Source organism: Chelonus insularis, unplaced genomic scaffold (assembly GCF_013357705.1).
Source record: "Chelonus insularis isolate UGA/USDA-ARS -01 unplaced genomic scaffold, ASM1335770v1 contig_406_pilon, whole genome shotgun sequence".
Taxonomy (NCBI): Eukaryota; Metazoa; Arthropoda; class Insecta; order Hymenoptera; family Braconidae; genus Chelonus; species Chelonus insularis.
Window position 1 is genome coordinate 1902074 of NW_023276563.1, and position 25030 is coordinate 1927103.

A 25030-nucleotide genomic window follows, 5' to 3' on the forward strand; every position below is an offset into this window, starting at 1 on the left:
GGACTTTGGTCCTGCCGGACTCTATCTTTGCCAGACTCTATTTTATCAAGGTTAGGTTATACACAGAAAATTTCCCTAAGTTGATTTTACGCCCTCACGTTGTGCGGTGGAAGACTGAAACTCGATATTAACTGAAATGGAGTAGGTAACAGGGAAATCGTTTAAAAAAAAATAATTTATAGGGATGCATTTAAAAAGGGAAGCCTCAGGGCATCAAAAAATTGACCAATTTCAGAATCGACTATTCCATGCAAAATAGAACACAAAATATATCCATCAATTTCCATCATATTTGGAATGTAATCACGAATTTTATTGTTTTTTGAGTACAGCCCAAGTTTAAAAAATTCTAGATTAGAAACTCAATGTAATAAAAAAATCATACCCGCGGTCGGTAATTGCTCTCCAAAGATACGCCAGGCATTAATGAAGCCGATCGATGATACTTACTGATATGAAGGGAAGAGCGCGCACATAATGACTTTAGTTTACTAAACAAAGTCTAAGTGATGATTTTATCGTGATTTGACTCAAAATTTATTCAACAAACAATTGCATGAGGGTAATCTCTTCATAGCGAGCGAAAATTTTTTAAACTTTTTATACTGTAACAAAAATCGAAATTAACTTACATGTATGAAAAAAATATTTCTACGAATAATGAACCAAGAGAAGACGATTTGTAATAAATATAAATTGGTAGTCAATATAACTGTATTGGTGGTAAATATAAATAATTATAAAAATAAATTAATTAATTTACATAAGAAATTTATTTATAACTTTTGTACATCTTATAAAAATAATCTTGAGCGTGCGTATTTTATTTACATGTCAATTATGATTATTTTCAAATTTGATTTTTCAAAAATAGATATATTAAAAATATTAATACAAACGCAGTGAAGATTATAATTCTATACGTTTTATATAAATTAAAATGATATTAAATACTATTAATACTAATGTTTATAGTAATAATGATGATGATAAACATACACAGTAAAAATGATAATTATTAGAAAAAACAATCAGATATCAATGAATTTTAGCTGTGTAATTTATCATATAGCGCACGCATTAATAATCTTTAAAATATCCAAATGCTATTTATAAAATTTATTATCAGATAATATATTTACTAATAATATTCATTTCTATTCTGCTGTAAATTCAAAGTATGATTATTTCAAAGCATACATACATTATGCATTCTAAAAAAATTTTTTTTTCAATATTAATTAATATTGTTCGGTGGTTTATTTTCCTCATGTGTTTAACACTCGTTAAAGTTTGAAATTGAACGGACATTGCAACATTGTCCCGGTAGCCTCACGCAGTTTGTTATTGAGATAATTACTAAGCAAGTTGCATAGAATTATAACATGTAATTAAAAGTTAAAAGTTTTTTTTTTATTTATCAATCATTCCTGATTAACTTTGTTTCAAGTACTATTTTTCGTTAAATTATTTTCCAATTTTTTTCATTTTAGCATCTTTATAACTGAAAAACATATACTTTATTCCAATAAAACTCTTCGTTATTCACATATAAATCTTTTTTTTTTTATTTTGCTTGTCTAATATTAAATATGTAAAGATGGATTAAACTAAAGAGTTAGTCGTGTAATTACGACATGAAAATACTGTGTGTATCTTTATATTCATACGTGCAAATAATTAGATGGCGAAATCATCATTGAAACGAATTATAAATCATAACAAAAGTTGTTGTTGGTTTTTTAAATATATCGCCAAGTTTCTAGATCTTCAAATAAAATAATTAAATTTAGATAACCCGCTTTCAAGACATTGATATTGGTCCTTTGGGTTTTATCATCATTATCGCCTTCTTCAACGTATAATCCCACCCTCTCCAACGGAACCAAACAATTCCTATTAACGAATATAATACAATAAGTATTTATAATGAGGAAAGAATTTAATATGCATTAAAGAATACGAGTAAATGTTTATACCTTGTCTAGCCGTAAGATCCTGAGGATCATTCAAGTAAAGCCCATTTAATCCTCGTCCACAAGACTTCCACCACCATCCTCCTTTCAGCATGGATGCACAATTCAATGACGATCTATCATTATCCCTGAGGAAATTAATCGATATAATAAATCTTGATTCAACAATTAATTAATATTTCAGTCAACAATGGTTTTTTATAATCATGAATCTTACCGATTATAAGTAGAGAATGGACTATTGTTAGAACCATACCATGGATCATTCAAAGAGTCACCAGCATTGCCTTCATACCCATCAATTTCCAATTTATAATACTCTCCTTCAGAGTAAATTTTAAAGTGTGAGTATTGAGCATATCTGAAAAAAAAATCAGAGTAAATTTTTATTATTATTAAATAACCGGTCGTAGAAAATATCTTCTCGTCAATAGCTGATGTGAAAAATTAATCATCGTTGATATAAAAATGGAAAAAAATTCTGACATATTTAATTATGTTTCCGCTGACGTTGAAAGACAGAAGCCGAACTGTTAAGAGTACGTAATTGGTACAAGGGGAACAAAAATAATCGAGTTACCAAAGACAAGACCTGCCAATCGATCTTATTGTAGCGGGTTCTACCCTAAGAAGGGAAAGTGTAATCACTGGTGGGCTTTCGTTTCTTGTGGCATTCCTTTCATATATAACGAATCGATCAGGCCACCTCTATATGTTTTGACCCACACGTCGTTTAAGATCTCTGCATTTAATATTATACCTTGAAGTATGTTCTGTTGACTGCTGGTCAAAACTTTCGTTTTCGCGTGTCCATCCTGCAGTTGCATGCTCGTGACTCGTTTATCAAAAAACTCGATCTGCCTTTACTTGTATTATTTATGTAATAGAATATTCGACAGCAATTTAGTATATTTACATCACTAGTTCTTATCGTTTTTCTTTTTGAAAATAAAACCCATTGACGATATGGCAATTTTTAATTCTCTCATCAAATATCCATTTATCGAAAAAACTACTTTTTTTATTCTGATTAATAAATATAGTTTATTTATAATGAAAGAGAGTAAATATTACCTCTTATTCCCTTCAAAATCTTCCAATTCTACTCTGAGAGAATAATCTTCATTATTCGTGAGCATATAAATATTTTCATTGCCAAGCCAGAATTCACGTGCAGGATCTCCAAAGCCATTCTTATAATCCGCCCAATCACGATTAAAGTTTTCTCGTGGGTCTCCAAAGTCATCACGTCTTTGAATGACCTAAAAAAAAAAATCATAAATTTAAAAAAAATTTATTTCCTCATACTTGACCATCCATTGACTTGTCAATTTGATTAGCATGCTTTTTCTAAATATTCTTATTACATCAACAACCTTCGAATTAGTCGTACAAATAGTGCATATTGTATAAAATGCAAAAATCCTTTCACTGAACCCGATTCTATTCCTTTCAAAACTGGCACAATGACGTCCTCTTCTCTATCTCTCACCATTACTTGAGATATTATTCATAATAGATTATTAAAATCAATGAAGGCGTGATTTATTTGTAGGCTTATAAAATATTATTTACTACCACATTTTTTTGCTCAATTTTCCTATCTACACCGACTTAATTCAAAAATTTATACTTTTTAATAAGCTTCTTAACTTTAATAATTACGAACATTATTGGTATCCTTATTATTATTAATTAAAGAGAACATTAAAAAAAATCTATTCTATCATAGTAGAGCTTTAAATTCTTTTCAAAATTTTTTTATTCAATATAAGAAGAATAATCTTACAGTTAGGTATATGTCCTCTCACTTTTTACAATTCTTTGCATACCATTATTAGTTGTTCACTTTCTGTGTAACCCTGTGCTTTATGGTCAATTAACCGGAAAATTATTAGACCGATGACCATGTCAGTACATGCATACAATGCATAATTATTTAATAATGATTTATATAAAGAATGACCCATAAACTTTATTTCCAGATAGCTATGACTATTACAATTAATATCCTTCTTGATGTCGAAGAGAATTTAATTAACAATTTCTAGTTACTTTGCTATACAAGTGCTATAATGATTGGAGATGGTATAGCAAACATCTATTATTGGTATTTATTGAAGTGAAATTATATTTTAATAGATAGGTGTTGAATTTAACATGATAACTGTTTTGGAGAAAAGAGTCTATAGAAAGAAATATTATGAACGAATATAAGGAACAAAGACTACCTGTTACAATAATGAATTTAGCATGAAATTTTATATCTTCTTTAGTAGACTTTTTCTTGAGTTTTATTTTGTTTACATTGAATCTACTGCAATGATATATTAAATAAGAGATCAGGGAGAAACTTTATTGGTGAGATATCTGGAACGTTTTTGATTGGCTAATTTGATCGAAAGTGTTTCGTCATGATTTCACGACTCTTAGGTGCGACGAGTTCATTGACATTGTTCGGAAGTATATTCTATTATGTATGTGCTATTTTATTTAATCTCCTATAAATTATTAATTATATTTATTCAATGATAATTTATTGGAAGTTTTAACCCATTTATCAATGGAATATTTAAATTTATTAAGCTTCCATTTTTAACTTACGGTCCAACCACCCTCTGCTATTTCCTGCTCACAGTAGACTTTCAAAAACCAATATGTTGTTCCACGGATTTGCAGATAATATACTCCACTTTCACGCATTCCAGCATTGAATAAATCGACACACGAGTATCCCTGAAATTGATAAAAAAATATTTGTAAAATATTTTCAAGAGTAAATGGTTTTACATTGTAAGAATTAAATGGATGAGATAATTAAAAATTAGACTATTTTGAATTGTAAATTGGTTTAACCCACAAGGGACATTTCAAAGTATTATCATTAAGTTTCATGCTCTGCAATTGTGTTCCACTATGTTTACTAAGTAATGCAATGCTAATGAAATTTATCATTCAGAACGCCGAGACATAAATAAGCATAATGAAATTTTTTTATTGTTTATACATTTTAATTTTATATATATGTATCATTTATTTTGAAACAATTTAAAATTTTTTTTATGATGGATTGATGTGCGTACTCTATCATAAAGACAAAAAAAACCTTCAACTTAATTTATTTTAGATTGAAACAAAAGTTATTCAATTGTTTTTTAAAAAATAATAATACTATAAATTTTTTGTAAAAAATTAGTAATAATACATAAAATAATTATTCAAAGTTTAAAAAGATCAACTTTAATAGAAATAAATGTATTTCATGTCATGGCTTATATAACACAGACATTACGGTAATATTGATAAATTAGTGGATCTTCATATATTGAAGATCAATAAAATGATGAATAGATGATATGATTTAAAAAAAAATATAGCATGAGATCGTGAGAAATTAACTGAAAGGGCTACGTAACATGTTTGTCCTAAAAACATTAAGTAGGCAAACGTATGATTTAAAACCATAAAAATTTGGGTGAAAGAAAGTTACTTAATAAATAGTGGAGTCTAATGGATTTCTAATGATAGTAGTAATGACACGTGAAATGCATTATGGAAGATTTGATATTTAACATGAACAAAAATTGCTTTATATTAAATTATAAGGAATCCTTTGTTATCATTTATGATCAATATACGGTACTATGTGATCAATACTTAAAAACTCTCTTTTTGACCCTACTTGGATAAAATGTAACTTTCTCCAAGTGTAATAAAATTGATGGATTATACCCTATAAAAATTATTCAGATCAAAAGTTTTATGAATGAAGCGGATGATCATATATAAACTTTCAGCATTTTCATGCTGAAAAATCGCCAATTGATAAATTCAAACTATAATTAACAATATTTAAGTGCAATTATTCATTTAATTTATTACTTAAAATTACCTGTCATGAAATGTTAGATAAGAAATATAAATAAATTGGAAAAAAAATTAATTTCCCAACGACAAAGTTAAATGCCGCTTATATGAAAAAATATTTCATGCTGCTTCATCTTTGTCATTTGATTTATAGAAGCTCATTTTGAAGCAGAGACTTAGCAGATGCCGCTAAAGAAGCATAAAATGTTTATTCAATGTATGGTGTACGTAAATATATTTTTTAACTACATTTCTGTGACTTTGATTTGAATGGACTTCAAAATTTTACACCACAAGATCACAAAAGTTTTAACTCTTTATAAGGTAATGAATTAAAATACGATAAGGTAGAAGTGATTTTTAATATAATATTAAAAAGTACATAAAATATTAATTGGATAGCAAAATGAGTATGTGTCTTAACTTATACTTTGACATGTCCGTTAAAAGCAAAAAGATGAAGTTAAAATAAAAAAAATGAAGCAGAAGGAAATTGTAAGTGAGCCTTTCATTTTGGTTTCTCTCGTTATTTTTCAATTGGACAGCAGTGACACTGAGACATTAGTTATTTCTGCTTCAAAATATTTAATGTTTCAATTATTGAGCCTTGAATTATAATTATTTATATTTTAGTTACTTCAATATATTATCTTGTATCTTAATGATTATTCTTATTTTTTCTTGATCAATTTATTTTCACTTTTTTTTATCGATAATAAGATAATAACAATAATTATGATATTCTATTTGTTAAGATTACTAACTTCAAAGCTACTAGAAAATTGTCTACGGATACGTATCTATCAAGTACCATAATGACTGGAGGTATTTGCTCAATCAGTTTAGGAAATCTTTATTTTCTTGTTAGAAATCAAATCATTCTAATATTTTAAAAAATTAAATATTATTATTGCAATATTTATGAATAAACTTTTTACGTAATAATATGTTTATAGAATTAATTGTTCTGTCACTCACCTTAATGTCCTTGTAATTGACAAGAACATTGTCTGTTGTGAAGGTCGAATTAGCTGGACTTGGTTTGTTTTTAACACTTGGGAAAATAACTCCTCGATTCCTGGCAGTTGATCTTAATGGTGGTGATGTTGATCCACCTGATGAGGTAGAGGTTGATGTGGAAGAAGACATTGAAACTGAAATAGAATTCATGGGCGTTGTTGATGATGGATTTATTCCTGATGAGCTCTGGAGAGATGGTGAACTTGGAACAGGTGTAGTTGTAGATGAAGTTGAAGTTTCTGTTGTGTATTCTTCATTCAAGGCAATATATCTAGATAAATTGCATTAATAAATATTTAATTGAAGATTTAAAATTTAAAGTTGTAAAGATTTTTTTTAAGTAATGCTTGAAATAAACCTGTTGGGATCATATTCAACAAGACGATCAATTGTCGGATCTAAAAGAAGTTCAGCTGGAATTGGTCGTTGAACAAGATTTGCTACGTCATTCTCATGTTTCTTTAATCTACTTTCTACGCCCTCGAGATTCTCAATTATCTGGTTTGTTTTTGTTTGAAGGTCTGAATGAATTGCGTTGATTTCTCTCTCTTGACGATGGGTTTGGATCAACAACTCGTCAGATTTAGGAAGTAGATGATCTACACTACTTTTTGTACCAACCTGTGACATTGAAACACTTTTAGTTTAGAGTCCAATCATTCCATCAAAGTTTACGTTAATTTAAGATTTCATAAAAAATTAATTTAATTCCATTCTTTTTTGTTGATCAAGAATTCAGAGGTAACAATTCAAAAAATACTTTTAAACAATTGATGTGGAAACATTTTATGCAAAAAAACATTATTAGGGTAATTGATTGATTATACTTACAACAATGTTCCAAATTTGATCCATCTTTTCTGAAACACTAGTTACTGGATATATTTTTTCAACCAAACGATCAATCTTACTTCGTTTGACTACATGTGAAACTGGAGTAGTTGTTGTTTGGTTTGCTTCAGAATGAATATGTGTCTTATCAACGATCGCCTCATGTATATCTTTCGTCATAGTATAAACTGACCCAAGTGTTTCAGACACTAAATTCATATGAAACTGAAGTTTCTTATCCATGGTACCAGTTGCTTGTCTTAGATTTTCAATTTCAATTGTTATGTGATTCATCACTTCATTGCTCATAGCTTTCGTAATTTCTATGACATTCATACTAATTGGTTTCTTCTCACTTGCTTCAGCATTTATGTCATCACTTGGTAAGAAATTATTATCCAATTGATTTTTTAAGTTCACTAGTTTGTCATCAATATCAGAAACCTTTTGGTCTAATGACAGTAATTTCTCACCAAGATTTTCAGGAGTTATACTGTCATGATGAATTAATCGGATAACTGGAACTAAAATAATTATATTTAATTGGTATAATCATTAATGCAATTGTTTTAATTGCTTTATAATGATTAAAAAAAATTATAATTAAGCCTAATAATTGTCATACCGGTAAAGAGTAAAGGGTTAATTGGAAAAATTATCTTTTTTTTTTTGGACTCACCAGATTCTTCTTCATGTCCATCAGGAGGATCAGAAGTTTGTTCACTTTGTCTTAACGTTTCCGGCGGAAATATAGGCTGTGTGTGAAAGAGTTTGAGATCTAAGGTCCTTAGTTTAGTAATTACTGCATCTGTCTTGTCAATGTTGTCGTTAACCCGAGAATCTAGTGCTTCAACTCGTCTCATTAAATGCTCTACAGCCTTGTCTAAATTCTCGATTCGCTGTAGCTTTGATTCAAGGGTTGATACTATCACCTCGAAAACATTGAAGAGATATTGTTCCCTATAAGTAACATTTTCATTTAATTTTATAATATTTTTAGTCTTACTTTTCTTAAACAAATTAGACAACAATTAACTCTTTATTTTTATTTAAAAGTAATCAAAATCTATCAGTCAATTTTTTTTTACTAAACTACTAATGTTTCTTGGTAATTAAATAGATTACTCTATAAAATTATCTCTGATATTACGTTAAATTGTTGAAGAAATCAGGCATGAGTGTAATTATCGAAACGATTTATTTGCATGAAATGTTAAATAGGAAGTTATTGAAGTAATTCCAATATGTTGTAATAAATTACAGCTTTTCCCACATAAAATACGAAATTTTGTTCCTATATCTATCACTTCTACTTGAATAATATCCATTGCCAAGGTACACACAGATAACTGTACCAACAATCTCTGGGCAAAGAAACTTTCAATAGTCAGTAGACCGTAACTTCCCAGCTAGCCATTCGATATAAGTTATAAGAATTTAAAAAAAATATCGCAAATCGTTATTCTTTATGAAAACAACCGTTAATATAAGATTTGTTTTACATCATTTGTGTCTAAGCTTCTTTACACGACATTGTTTTAAATAGTAAATCCTATTTTTATTTTCAAATCTATAAACACTCATAATGGAACTATTGCTTTTTGTTATTTACAATATTACCATTATTATGAATTAAAAATCCTTAACTTATTTGTATCTTTAACAGTTCTTTAAAAATCACGTTAATGTCATTGACAGCGAATTGGTATAATTAATTTAAAAAAATCAACGTTTGCTGTACCGCAAACTTTCTACTACATCTCGTGGTCGCCTACCAAGAGTCAACATCTTTTGAACATTGTGTAGGTAGCAAATAGACAGCATCCACGAGTGAACAGCCCATTTGCACAAGTCATAGACCTCCCGATATACTATACGTACTCCTTTTATATCATTGATTCATATCAAAGAAAGTTTGTGAGTACTATATAATTCAAATAATGCACACGTGTAACAAATTGAATTACTTTCCCACACATAAATGATATATTTTTAGCTAACAATCATTTTTTTACGTTAATCTAATTGCTTCATTATTTAATGAATATTACAGTCTTGGAGAGTTAACGTATCAACACTGACCAAATGTAATACTCCAACCCATTAGTGATAATTAGAATGATCAAGAAAAAAAAAAAATAATTTTTTAAATATAAATTGTAATATTCTGTAATTTAGATTAGTTAGAAAGAGCTAGACTGCATTCTCCATTTTCCAATCTTTGAAGTCCTTTGACGGACAATTAATAACGTGAAAAATTGTGTACTATTTAAAATTACTCACATGAGTTTTAAAAGAAAAGAATCAACAAACCGGTTTTAAATAAATGTCTCTCAAAGATCTTTTTGATATCTGAATGTATTATAACTAACGATATTTCTAAATTTTATCAGTTGGATGAATGATTTGATTGTCAATTTGCAAATATGTTATCAGTATACTACAAAAGAGAAACGTTCCCAAAGGCAATCCTTTCACCCTCAAGTAACTTATGTACTACTCTTCCTTTGAATCTATTTTATTTCAAACTGATTGTATAATACATAACCACCGGACAACCTAATTCCTTTTTCATCGTTTAACCAACTTCTGATCGAGTTTTTCATCCCTAAATGGCTGACGAGAAAATTTCCTCGTATCAGAGAAAGTGATAGGAATCAACACGATGCAATTGATTCTTTTTTTCTATTTAACTTTTTTCTATTAATTTATGTACTGTCAGTGAATTTTTTACATTGGAAAAGTGACAAGTATTTTTTTGTGTGCAATAAGAAGTACTGAAGCAAAGTCTTATTATGAAAGGTCTTGAAGTCAATAATTTTAAAGGAAAAGAATGCTTTTAAAAACATATTAATAACGAAATATTTCTTTAAAAATATTTATTTAATAATATTTATTTTTTGTTTTTTTTTGATACCACATTCATCTGGAGTGACCCAAAAGAACGTTTCATCAGTGAAATTAATTCTTTACTCAATATATCCATTCACTAGAATAATCCAATCTAAATTGAATTTATATCAATCATAAAGTATTACATAAAATTTATTAATCATAAGAAATCTGAATTGTTTTTATTTTAGTTGACTTTGAATCGAATAAAAGGTTCACAAACGATCTGAATACCAACAAGATTCTTACGTACAAACTTATGACATAATGTTAAATACTGCAACAACCTGAACTCATATAATCGTTGCTGCATCAGCTTACAACTTTTTTTATCTCCTTCAAAGAGAAACTCTTATGTACTTGATCACTGATAGCCATCAGTTCCAATTTCGAGGTGTTTTAAAAATTATCTCACTTTTTCTTGTAGTACAGGATGAAATATTACGTCAATAATTCCAACAACAATACATCAATGAGTAATGATAAACCTAAAAACTATCATTATATAAATAATGTGCTGTTGAATAAACTGTTTTATTATTTACGCAACTTATAATTATCAGTTATAAGGAATAGGTTTTGCCATATTTTGAAAAATTTTAAGTATGATAATTCTAACGGTTAAAGTTAATAATAATGCAGTATTTGAGTTTTAAAGTAGCAAAAAGTAATAAGTGATTGATAAAATTTATTCGTTAAATAAATAATTAATATAAAGATAAAATTTGTTGAAAATATTAATTATCATAAAATATTATTATTATTAATGGCAATAGTTAATTTACTCATAACATTTGATAAAAAACAGCAACTAATAAATTCCGCAATGAAAATTGCAATGATTTTTTTTTTTATAGTATTTATGTAATCCATAAATATCTAATTTTATGACGATCTATTCTCATCTAACTTCTTGAGTTAAATTTGCGATTATTCTGTGATTATATACAAAGTGAATGATTTCGGTCGAGGCTACAATAACCGCCTACTGCCGAATTACAACATCTTTGGCCATTAATTATAATTGCTCGGCATGACCTGTGTAGAGATTAGATGAGAAAGATTGCAGAAGACTGTAAGGTAGTAGATGATGTTATAGATTCTTCATGTAATTTACAATTCGAATCAATTATTAATTATTGTCTAATGATTATTATATTCATCATTAGTCTGTTATCAAGTAAATTTTTGGTAAAAAAGTCATTACACTTTTTTTTTGCAAATGGGCTATCACTAAAGATATGTTGTAATATCTACTATTTATTGGTAATCTTCAACTATCTGACACCTACGTGAAGTTCAATGATCCGATGGAACTATATAAATAATTTATGTAAATAAACATGAAATGTAAATAAAAATAAAAATGACAACATTTTTTATACAGATATGCTTTGAAATTCATTGAAGAAGCATAAAAGTATCAGAACATGTAGGATAAACCAGATCGTGAATGTTTGAATATAAAAATATGTAACATGTAAATAAATGATAAAATGAAATTAATATGAAAAATAATCTCGCAATATTTAATGTTTAAATAATAATACCATTATCTATATTCTTTGATGATTAATATTATTACATTGAGTCGATCATTGAAATCATTCAACATCTTACAACATATTTTAGAATTTTTAAAAAAAGTAAAGTAGAATTAGCCAAGACTTATACATTTTAATCACTAGTGAAATGAATTTCTACCATTTTTTAGAAAGATAATAATAAAAAAAAATTCTTGAACATTTTAATCCATCAATGACTGAATTATTAATTAATCAAGTAATTATTAATTATTTATAAATAATTCCATCTAACATTAATTATACGTCGTGATCAGACTGTAGCCTTTAAAAATAATAAAAGGATTCGATACTACTAATGTATCACTTTACACGGGGAGAATGGACTTTTAAACTGTCTTGTTAGTAGGAATGTTCATAAGTATAAGTGTGTTATAAAAGTGAGTACTTAAATGAAACTGGAAAGATAGAACTAAATCATTATATACACGATTAAACGTGGCTAGCCACGTGAGTAATGTGCTGTAGACAACTTAGCTTTGTTTTTACGTTCGTTTTCGTATTTTCAATTATTTATTTATATAAATTATCTACAATTTTCCGCAATGAAACAATAGCCCCAGTAATTGTTTACAATGTTTCGTAAATATCATTTGAATAAACTGGTTATTTATTTGTTTGTTTTATAATAATAATCATGTAATTGGTTCACATATCTGCAGTAAGTCTCTTTGGTGAGAAACAATAATGTTCAGTTGCAAAAGCATTGAAGAAAAGCTGTACTGAAGTCATCTTTATCTATTTGAAAATTCAAAACTGAAGTGGATGTAAAGATCTGTAAAAAATGAGGGACTTATTGTTCATTGTTGAAAGACTTTTGCACCTGTTCCAGTGGAACGGAGCATGGCTCGTTGGATCATAAGACTGGTTCTTCCGTCCTACCTTATACTTTTTTTCATTTATCTCTTTCATGTTCTTTTTCCTTGTTTACTTATCTTTCTTCTCTTTTTCCTTTTTTTGGGTCAAGGAAGTCTTGAGATACTAAAGAAGTCTCTTATGGCTAATAATGAAATTGTACGTGGGTGTCAGAAGACCAATTGGTGGATCAAAAAATCTTGTGTAAGGTGTAATCATTCAGGAAGTGTAAACTCTTCATTTTTCATTTCAACACTTGGTGATAAATACTTTTAAATTTTCTTGCCAGTTCAAGATAAATTTTAATATACTTATAAATTCTTTTTTATTATTTTAAAAAGTAACAAGCAAAAACATTACACATTCAGAGTTGATGACCTTAAGATCTAACTATTGAATGAAGTAACATTTTTTTTTAATTAATTGAACAGTAGACAATGATAGATCAATATCAATTGATTTGATAAAATCTAATGAAATAATATAGTTATTATATGACATATAATATCGTGAACAACTCAAATTCAATATTCCTCAAGACTCTTGCTTAACTATTTGTTGACCATTCACCAAGTGGTACACTCAATGTCAGGCAATTTTTTAAACTGCTGATACATTTGTTCAACACAAAATGATCCTAGCTATCTGAAATATACAATGATAATATTTTTAGCATATTAATTGTCATTCGTACTTTATTCCCCCAGAATCAGATATTACTGTATAATTTACAATAAATATACTTTCTCTAAGAAACATAAAAAGTTAAACATCATTTAATTTGTCGAAGATTGCTGAGAAAACATAAACTTCAAGTGTCTTCGTTGTGGTTGAAAACAGCTATGAATACTTAATTCAAGATGATAAATCAGTTGGTCTGGTAATGTATTTTCTACAGAGTTTTTATTGTTTAGACAAATTTGCCAACTAGTTGACTTTTAGCTCTCAAGTAGCAATAACATTGCAATCAATGCTATTGATCCATCAATTCATAAAAGGAATCGTAATTTATTTCAAGTAGTGAAAATAAGAATTTCAAATATTCTAAATATCTACTTAGCTCGTTCTACACTAATAATGAAAAATGCAGTCTTTGATTAGATTATGTTTTTCATTAGATCTCTTGCTGATTTATCATCCTTAAGATTCTCTAAATCAATAAATGTTGAGTATTTTAATTAACTAGTAAATATTGAAAGGTTTATAACTTTAAAAAATAATGGTCTCTAATAAAAAAAACAGGATGTATAAAGGATATTTTTGTTTTGATAATTTTTGGTGAAACATATCATAGAACTATATCTTTGGTTGACTATTAAAAAGTTATAATATCAAGAATTCATCAGTTGAACCATCTCAACGTTGTCTATGACAACACTTAACTTGAACATTAATGTCAACTCGGACTTCTTGGACTTGGTGCTTTCAGTTTTCATGTTGCCGTTCACTTTCTCACGAGTTTTACCTATAATTTATGGTCAATCTTAAAATGAACAAATTGTCGTGCTAGCGTAACCTTCGCAGGTTTTTCTAATAATTTTCTAACGATCGTCCTTCATAATCCTGGTCTTTTAACCAATTTTAGTTTAGAAAATGATTCAGAAAAAGACACTTGAGTGAAAAAAATATCCATGTAAATCATATTTATTGCTATTAAATCACTACCAAGATGGAAACCTCAAGTTTCTATATGCAAGTTCATTTTACCATTGCAAATATGAGCAGAACTCTAAACATAAAGAAATTAATTGAATAACTTATTGAAAAAGCTTCATGATTATTGACCATGAAATTTTTTGTGGTTTTACTTCGAAAATATGTACTACTTGTGAAAGTCTTGGTAATTCAATTAAATTTTTTATATTTCTCGTATTTGAAACTATTGAATAGCTTAGCTATATTAATCCTCATAATAATACACCATCACTCGTTGCTCAGTTTTACCACCAGAATTACTTTATACTTAAATAAAAATGATAAGCAGCTGTAACATCTTATTTTAATTTTTTATTCATCAGTTGTTGGAAAATTACTGTTCATTGTTGCAAAATGTTATAGTCAACTATTATTATAATTACTTGAAAATTTTCATATAAATTATTTATTTTTAATCGTTTTCTAAAAAAGCAAGATTAATGATTCTATATGGACTGGTTATAAACTTGGACTTAAATGATAGGAATAATTATCAACTAGAATGATCGTTTAGTGGGAAAGTAGTTAAATTATACTGAAATAGATTGTTGATTCGAATATTAACAAAACTGGGAATAAAATATTCTAAAGGTGTTTTAATGCATATTCAATATCTTTTAAATACTTGATGGATTTCATCGAATTTTTTCAAACATGTAATCTTTCATGTAATAGTCAAGTTTTGAACCATGATAAAATACCCTTTCTGTTGGCACTTAACCACATAGCCATCGGTGGTAGGTAATTAAATTTTATGATATATGACAAGGATCCAAATAAACTTTAAAAAGTATGAGCTCATCAACGTATTTTTCACGTAACTCCTACATGCTAATTTATTGGCATGCATAATAGGAATGCTTTTACTATCAATTCTACATTTCTATTATAGTCATATGTGAATTTTACTTTTCTCTAATACAATGTAATGTAACATAAATTCATAAAAGAAATTTTTATTAGCATTCGCAAACCACACTCGATAATACAACGTGAATTATTAAGGTAATTACAATACAATTACATACATCCAATAAGTTCTAAAATAGTAATTGAATAATACCATTTAATGATACAATAAAATTTTTTGTGCTAATAATTATTGATATGTTAAAAAATTTAGAAAGATAAGAAATAAAATAATAGTTTTCAATAATTAAAAAATTTTTTTTCGAGTGAAATTAAGTGGGGACAATTTTTCTATTATTATTTATAAGGAAATCATTTTCATTATGTAAAATAACTGTGAAAAGAATTTCCGGTGATTTTCCATACAGTGAGCATAGTCATAGCTCATGCATAGCGAATATTATGGCAGTGTGAAAGTATGTATTTTAGCATGTCAGTAACTCTACATAAGCTTTTAACTTTATTAAATGAAATAATAATTATTTTTATGTAAAATATCAAATTTGAAATACTAATCTAGATATTAAATGTATAACATGCATGGTAAAAAATAATATACATTCAATTTTAGTTTATTTAAAAATATTAAAATACATTTATGAGTATATTGTATAAAAAAGAGATTTACTTTCACTGTAGACGATTGAGTTTGGCTCCAGTATAGAAGTGATTTTGTACGCATAACACTGATCATTACTCGTTTGCGAAACTGCTATGTGATCGAAGACAATCAACGATGATATTTGTTTCAAGGGTATTTTATGGAGCTATATATGGATTAATATTTTTTTAATTGAAATAATTATAGTAAATTCGTGAGTAATTTATGTAATTAAACAATAATGTAGAAATGAAATAAGATATTTGCTTTTCATATGTTGCCTAGAGTCATTTTCTTATTTTATTGAAATTTATAAGTAGAGGAAGAGAGGGTAAAATGGAACGCGGGGGCAAAGTGAAACGCTTAAGAAAATGTACTAATTTATTAAAATAAATTTCAATACGCTTATTGCACTTTTTGTTTACCAATTTTTCAACTTATTAATGCATGAAAAATTATTAACATTTATTAATATAATTATTAATTTATTAATTTAAGTTTTTTCTTGATGTTCCACTTTATCCCATTACATCCCTTACATTAAATAATTAAAATACCCAAAATATTCATTCTATTTTTACATGTAGGTAACATCTGTTATTTTAAAATACACATCAATTCATCGGAATTGTGGGCTCCTCACACTTTTAGTGAGTGAGATTACGCGATTAATATTATTACGTATTCCGCTCACCCTTTCATGATGATTATGTAACACTACTTAACTGCCTGTAAACTATATAATGTCATATACACTTTAAAATGAATACGACAAGTGTTGATCATTCATTCTCATTAAAAATTTTCTGTCCAATCGAGAATATATCTTATTTAGTACTCTATTTATTCTTACACATAATTTTCATTTTATTTTTTCGCTAATGGAAAATTTGGTTTTTATTATTAATGAATTTTTTTGTTGTATGTTCGAATCTACATAAGAATAAATATACTTATACATTAATCAGTAATAATTCGTTTATTTCTAATCAATTGGTGGGTGTCTTATTTTCTTAAATTCATGACTAATAGTATATCATTAATTTTTATTGGCTTGGATTTTTTTCAATTCTGATCGTTCAAAACACATTGATATATCAGTCTTGTATGAATATATTCTTTTAACAAAGTAATCTAAATAAATCTCTTAATTCTAAAACATATTTATTACTAATTTCATTAAAAAAATGTTGTTAGAGAGTTCATATTTGTTTCTCAAAATAAATTTAATTTACTTCATCGTTATTAAACTTTCCATAGAGCAATAATAATAATAATAATAACTATAAATTTCTATAGGCAAAGTTAATTTCTCATTGATGTTACCGCTGTTTTTCTTTGCATTTCTAATTATATTTCGTCTCTTAGTTCCATATTGTACCATAAGTACAATAACCTTTTATGAGGTTCTTTACTCACAAAAGCAATAAACAGTAATACTACGGGGAAATGACAAACCACCATACAGCTTCATTCTTATTGCGGTCACATCAAGATTCAAGAAATGTACAAATAAATGTTTACGTAAGATAATTTTTTCATTCACAAAAATTTTTCAAGTGATCCTTCGAGCTCGCACTGCCTTCACGTGTCTGTAAAAGTGAGAGATGTGTTACCTCGAAAGTTGAACCAGGCAAACGAGAATTAGACTGACCTGTCGCGAGAGATTGGAAATTGATTTGCAACTAATATATCCACTTGATAATATCGAAGAGAGTAGAAAACCATAATTTATTCACAATAATTTATGTCAATTTATTCTTTAATTACCAATAAACTTCACAAATGAATGTAGTGTTTTTTAATCAAATACTTCATTATATTACTTAATAATTAATTATCGAAAATACTATTAATAAAAGTTCATAACTTCATAAATTAATGATTAAAAATTTCATACTGAGCAATTAATAGTAATCAATATAATATTTATGACATTTGTCAAGTAAAACATTTATTTATCTTGAATTCTATATGGAATAATTTTTTTTCAATTGTCGTAATATGAATACTTTTTCAATCTAAAAAATATAAAGATAAAGGTACACAAAGGTGCTTTTATTTTTCTCTGTGTCATGCAGACTCTTGCATCATGCAAGTCGAGAACCATCGACAATTATAAGTAAAACTGTTACACCTGAGGGCATGAAGTGTAACTTTTACCAGATAAAAAGAAAGGAGACAAACTTAATAACAGAAATGGAAACGTTGAAATGTAGAAAAATATACAAAATTCATCAAGTGACACAAAGTCACGTAGAAAAAAAAACTTACATTATATATCCTGCATTCTTGAAATTTAATCATTACTTAAGTATTGCCAATATTTCCTACATTATCTACTTTTTATTCCATTCATGTATTAACTTAAGAGTCTGCAAAAGGAGGATCAATGCCTTATTTCTACGATTTTATTTAAAAGTTGTCTCGTCTTACAGTTGTAATAATGTATCTTGTACTTGTCGTATTCCTTTTTCAACGTGATGAAATACACAATTATTTTTTATACTAGTCGTTTTTTCAATTTGTTATTTATAAATATTATTTGATAATAATATAATTCCAACAACCATAATAACAATGAAATATTCATTCAATGTCCTGCAAATAAAACATAAATAGACTTATAGAAAAGTAATAAATTGTTATGCCTCTTATGAATTTCAGTGATGGCAGTAATTTTACACAATTATAAGCCAGTTATATGAAGCAAATTATTTTTAAAATTATTTTATACATCATGAATATTAATATTGGTGTAAAAATCCTTAATGAGCAAAAGGTATCATATTATCTTGACAATAATATCAATAAATATTGAGTAAGAGTCTTTAGACTTTAATGAGCACATCTAGTCTCTACAGTAAAAGGTAATCTCTAAAGATCAATACATATTATATGATGGAAATTTCACTAATTTAGAAAACGCAAAGTTCACTAATGAAATGGCAAAAAAATTATAAAAATTGAGAATAATAATTCAAATATATTTTCTTGGACATTTTTCAGTGTTGTAAGGGATAATCAGCATAACAAGATATTATATATCGTGACAGTGAGTCTTTGAACTTTCAAGGAAGAAAAATAAAAAAAAAACAGCTACACATAAAGAGGATCAAGATCTTATGCAAGTGCAAGAACACTACATCATGAATGCAAGTTCCATTCAATGACCAATAATAATAGGTCAGTCAATCTGAACCAAGTGTCAGTTTAAATATACAAAACTTGGTAAATATACTCTCAATTATTACTACTAGTTTTATATCTTTACAGGTTTGATGTCTGTAATTCTATAATAATGTGCTATTGGGTTATGGAAGAGTAGCTGTTTCAGAAATCAGTTACAATGATGACTTATTCTAGAGTGGATGATCAAACTATATCTTTGTGCGGTAGCTTATGATTGACCCATATCATGTAGAAATTTCTTGTTTACTTTTGCATCCTTTCTAATAGTTTCTTTAGTTCAATACTTTTTTCGTGATTATTGATTATTATCAATAATTATTATTTACTGTTTCCCTTATATTTCAATGGTTTAAGTAGATCAAACTACTTTTATTGCTCTCTCTTGCTCATAACAAATTCAATTAACACTATATTTTCACTAGATATCCAAGTAATTTTTTGTTGGATGAGTTGTTTTTAATAAGAAAACTTCAATAATCATTCATGATGACTCCACAACCAAAAATGATCGAAATATCATTTAAATAATGAATTAAGAACTCTAGTCTGGAGAAAATAATTACCAACTTTGAATTTGTGAGTTGAAAGCAAAAATAATAATCAATCCATAAATTTTGTAAGTTAAACAGATTTATTTATAACCAGGTAAGATAATAAAAGATAATTACACCTTGAATTTGGAAGATTACATCACAAGCATATACACCTGCACTTCATTGACTGCAACATGATAATTTTTTGGCTATTCAACGTACTTAATAATTGAAATCTTTATAAAATCTGTATGTACTTGAAACAAACTAAAAGTGAATAAGATAGACATGAAAAAAATTTTATAGATCTAAAAAAGACACCGCATTTAAAACTATTAATTGCAGATGAATTTTATTGACTTTAAAAATAGTGGGAAAATCGGAGGGTCATTAGAGTGGCATACGCCAGTGCGATCACTTCCATAATTGACACAAAAGTAGAGGGGACCAATGTGAAAACATGCCGGTTTTATGGTTACCTAACACTAATCGTTTAAAACGCATACTTTCTTTGAGCGTCTTTCTTTTATATACTGCTCAACAGGCTCATCCCGAATTTTATTTTAAACAATTGACGTTCATTAATTAATCCATTAACTTTCAAATGCACTTTAATCTTGAGAGCTAGACATTTTACCTGCTACTTAAGACTTCCGTCAATTAAAGTCACTCCAAACAATAGCACGATCCGAAAATTATTCATAAATCATTATATTACCTCTAATTATAATAAAAAATAGAAGGATCCTAACTTCCAATTATATTCATGAATAAATATACTATATTTAAAATAAAATTATAATTTATAATCTTGATGTTCTGATAAAATTTTTTCCATATTTATTAATCTTTCATTCTATTCAATTGAAAAACAATTGAATTTCCATTTCAAAATAATGTTTAAATAATAAAATGAATGATAACGCAAGAGATAAAAGCTATTGAGATAAATATAAATATAAATATACAATGACCTCAGTTTCTTGTGGAAAGTTTGTCACTTTCAATCTCACTTTTCATGAGAAGCATATTTACCTAAAGCGAATGAAAATGCTGCATCAACTGAATAGAACTGTGATAACAATTTCTCTTATTATTTAGTAAGAATATCAACTGAAATTACACAGTTACTGAGAAATATTATCTACAATGAAAACAATCACAGTAATTTTATGTGAATTATGTACTCATAAATCCATAAAATGCGGTATAAACGACGCATTTTCAGTTAATTCACCAGATATTAATACAAATATTACAACATGAACAAAGTAAAAAATGTTTTTCTCAATATTTAAGAAAGAAATGTTGATGCAAGCTAAGAGGAAAGGATAAAAAATTAATTCAGCAATTTCCGCGGTCATTTAGCAATTAAGTGAGTATTTATATATGTTTAAACGGTCACATCTATAATAGGTAAGACAAGTAAATAAGGAAGTTCATGATGGAGCTTTAAATGATAGAACATTAATAAGGCACAAGTACTTGCAGCCTGTTGTGTCCTGGACATGATCGTCTCTTACACTCACAAATTACGTGCTCAAGTCAACTAGAGCATTACATGAATGCATACAGCAATTTTCAAAAAGAAAGGAGGAAGTTAATCCAATAATATTTCCCGATTGATATTGAAAACTCATCCATCTGTTTGTATCGGTAATCATGGAGATACTGGAGAAGACATTTTTATGCAAAGCCAACCTTGAAGATTTTTCTGGAAAGGAAATGAGTAGCGTATGAAAGTTCTGAACGTATAAGAGATATACAGGTACATGAAGCTCGGTCAAGGTTGTTTTATTAATTAATTTCCCATAATGTTTAGAAATTTTTTTAATTGTATAGTAATTAGTGAATATTAATTATTTATCAGTTTGATCAATTGTTGAAATATTTAAATGTATAATTTTCTGCTTCAAAATTGTTGTCATTTTTTATCTATTAACTTTTCAACTTCATTATAAAGTTCAAAGTGTAAGAAGAAATGTTATCTAAAAGTAAAAAAAGTGATAAAAAACTGATTTATGACTTTAATTAATAACCAAATTAGGAAAGAATTTTTTAATTGTCAGAGATTTGTGAGACTGAGATATATAGAACAGGAAAAAAAATTTAATAAGACCCAACAGTGGATGAGGACCAACTTTCTATTTGTACAAGTTGTGTGACAGTTTCAAAAAAGGTCATAATCTATTATAATCACAACAAAAAATTTCATTCAATGATCTAAAATTCATGATCATTTAATAAATAAATTTTAGTTTCGATAGTCAGATCATTTTGTTAAATAATCGGGGATCAGTTACTTTTTAGTGCAATAAATCTGAAGTAAGTGAACATAAAATTATCTTGGAATCAATTAAAATTCTCATCCATAATTATTTGATTGAACTGGTTGTGTTGAAAGATTATTAATATTTTATCATCAAGCTTAATAACTGTAATTCGAGTACATTGCAAAGCACAATGAAGAATAACTCGCATGAAAATTTAATTTATGAAAGTTAAAGTGATTAAAAGCAAACGAAAAAAGGAATTTTTTGATTCTAAAACAACTAAAAGGAATTTTTCTGTTTTCATTAAAAATTCAAAGTGTCGATACTCATTGAAAGTTAAGTAACCATTTAACACCGTTTGGTTCCTTAATGAGCCGGCAATTTCACCGACTCAAACAAAAGGTGACTGGCATGCCTCTACCATATTCAAGTCTGGGTCTTAAGTTTTCAAGTGGTCAAGATACTTACTTTTGGTACCAAATGTTAATACCTCAGGGTAAATTCGAAATTACCTCTGAAGTATTGAAAGCATTGCGGTGAACGAGTCTTTAATTAACGAACCCGGTCCTAAATCGTGCTGGATGCAATCGCAATTAATGTATGGGGGAATCATCCAGAGGTGCAACTCAAGGCGGAGAAAGATACTAAAAGAGTGTATAAAACATCCTGAAGATATAAATCTAAATATATCTGTACGTTTCCTATCAAAAAAATCCTGAATATCCATCAGATTTATCTACTTTTGTATTACTCACTCACTCTATTAATTGTTCAATAAGACTAATTGACTCTGGTAATTAAAAAAATTTATTTACCAAGAGAAATAATATTGCCAACACTTAATTTATACCCAGATCAATTCTATGTTATAAATTCTTTTCTTTTAAATATTCATGAATCTAAAATTAATATGAAATTTCCTTGACAAGTGACGCAATTAAAAATCGTGAACTCGTGAATACTTAGGATCAACATCTTATGTAGTATAAGTAGATCAGAGGCTGCAATCGCAGTTTATACTTTGACTCTATATTTATCCTTATCCTTTCCCTCGGATACTTATTTACGATTCTTTCACTTTCTATAAATTTTCATTACTGTCCCGATTTTTCTATCATTTTTAAAAAAGTTCTATAATGTTTAATACATATAAACGCCATAAATTTGCAATAAATAAACCATTAAAAACTTTAACTACGATTTCAAAAGCCATATTTTTTCAATTTTTTTATGATAAAAAATAAACATTAAAATTGTATACAGTATGAATATATTGCTAAACACTCACCGGCTTCGTAATGTTCCTCTTGTGGGAGCCGAAAGACTATTCGTGATATTGTTGTTAACATGTGCATTTCTGATACTTCGTTGATCTGCTGAAGTTCTTGGTAATCTTGGACTACCAGCCAAGGCAATGCCAATGAAGCAAGCGGCCAACACCGCTGCTCTCATTTTGAAAAAATTTTTTTATGCACTTCTTATAATTTGTTTACGTAATCCAAATGTGCACTTTAAATACACTCAGCACTCGATCTTCCTATAAAAAATTTACGTAGTTGTGATGATTTAAAATAGAAAAACACCATTTTCATCTAAACAGATTTTAAATAAAAATTAATTTCTAATAAAAAACAATTTAAAATTTTAATTCATTTTAGAAAAATAAGTAAATAAATAAATAAAATATTGAGAAAAACAAATATATAAATTTTAATTTTTTAATACAAAGCTTTGAAGAAACACACTAATGAAATAAATTTATTTAAAACAGATGTAAAATCACTTGTCCTTCACTTACGTCTTTTTTCAAAACAACTTTAATAACTGAATTGTCAATTAAATTATTTACAAAATAAGTAATTTAATGATAATGAGAAAAAAAAATTTTTTTTATTTGATAAAAAACTTTATTTCACGTTAATCGATACCACAGCTTTACTTTCAATAGAAAAAATACTCAACGAGAAAAAAAAAAACAATAGGAACTAAGCGTCTGAACCGAAACTCAGTTGTTGGTGAAGTGTCTGACTGTAAGTCTCTTTCTGGGTGTTTTGACTGCGGTGGTGGCTGTCGTAAGGCCCTCCAAGCAAGTAAGAAGGTGAAGTAGGTGCTGGCAAGGGGCCTTCTCGCTATACGGTGTTCAAGCTACCACCACCCCAGACATCAAAGTACCCAGGAGACCATGCGGGCACGCGTTTCCAGTCAACCAAGACTTTACTTTCACGTCGAAACCATGACCGACGTTATGATTGCAATACTAAACTCCAGGAAGAATAATCAATTGGTGGGAGATCGATCTGATCCTCTAGACAAATATATTGTAAATATTCACAAGTAATAACACCTGTCCACTGTCTTTAAAATAATTCCAGGCCGCAGAATATGCGTTATACTATAGATTAATTCCATACCTCGACTTGAATTACAAAGTACTCACACTTTCTCAATACTAATTAATCAACGAATTATGTAATCGTTACAATTCCATTGAGGGCGTTGTCTTATTTTTCTTTCCATTACTACTGTGATCACGATACTCGTACGTACAGCAGCTCATAAAGGTTATTTTGAACATTTTTTTTTCTGAAAAATTTTTTAATCAACTCATTTTTTTTTATATTTGTAATTAATTAATTACATTCATTAATTTCAGTAGCGAATTATTTTTTCATGTATTTATTTTATCTCAACTTACAAAAATCATTTAAAACACAATTCTTCAGGTAGATTCGTCACTAAATTGATATATGTATACGTATATATGTATATATTTATTCATTATTATTAATTCCTTGGATTGATT

General features: G+C 27.8%; 1 protein-coding gene across 3 annotated transcripts; it reads right to left on the reverse strand.

Moving 5' to 3' along the window:
• Positions 1 to 1067: 1067 nt before the first annotated feature.
• Positions 1068 to 24404, reverse strand: LOC118069311 (fibrinogen alpha chain). 3 transcript variants are annotated; one of them, XM_035087331.1, is made up of 11 exons: positions 24026 to 24404; positions 23516 to 23764; positions 8374 to 8654; positions 7695 to 8212; positions 7222 to 7484; positions 6822 to 7134; positions 4581 to 4712; positions 3051 to 3238; positions 2194 to 2337; positions 1980 to 2104; positions 1068 to 1896 (listed from the first exon to the last, which is right to left on the reverse strand). In XM_035087331.1, the coding sequence occupies exons 2-11, from the start codon at positions 23677 to 23679 to the stop codon at positions 1805 to 1807; spliced, it is 2220 nt and encodes a 739-aa protein (XP_034943222.1). In that variant the 5' UTR covers positions 23680 to 23764; positions 24026 to 24404; the 3' UTR covers positions 1068 to 1804. The 3 variants fall into 3 exon arrangements, with proteins under 3 accessions (XP_034943222.1, XP_034943219.1, XP_034943220.1); XM_035087328.1 differs by having other exon boundaries at positions 7695 to 8218; positions 24026 to 24403; XM_035087329.1 differs by lacking the exon at positions 24026 to 24404 and having other exon boundaries at positions 7695 to 8218; positions 23516 to 23780.
• Positions 24405 to 25030: the final 626 nt, after the last annotated feature.

Coding starts and splice junctions, on each gene's coding strand:
- LOC118069311 (XM_035087328.1), bottom strand. CDS start 23,679: ATGAGAGCAGCGGTGTTGGCCGCTTGCTTCATTGGCATTGCCTTGGCT. Junction 8,219..8,373: donor TGGACATGAAGAAGAATCTG/GTGAGTCCAAAA, acceptor TAATTATTTTAG/TTCCAGTTATCCGATTAATT. Junction 1,897..1,979: donor GGATCTTACGGCTAGACAAG/GTATAAACATTT, acceptor ATTCGTTAATAG/GAATTGTTTGGTTCCGTTGG.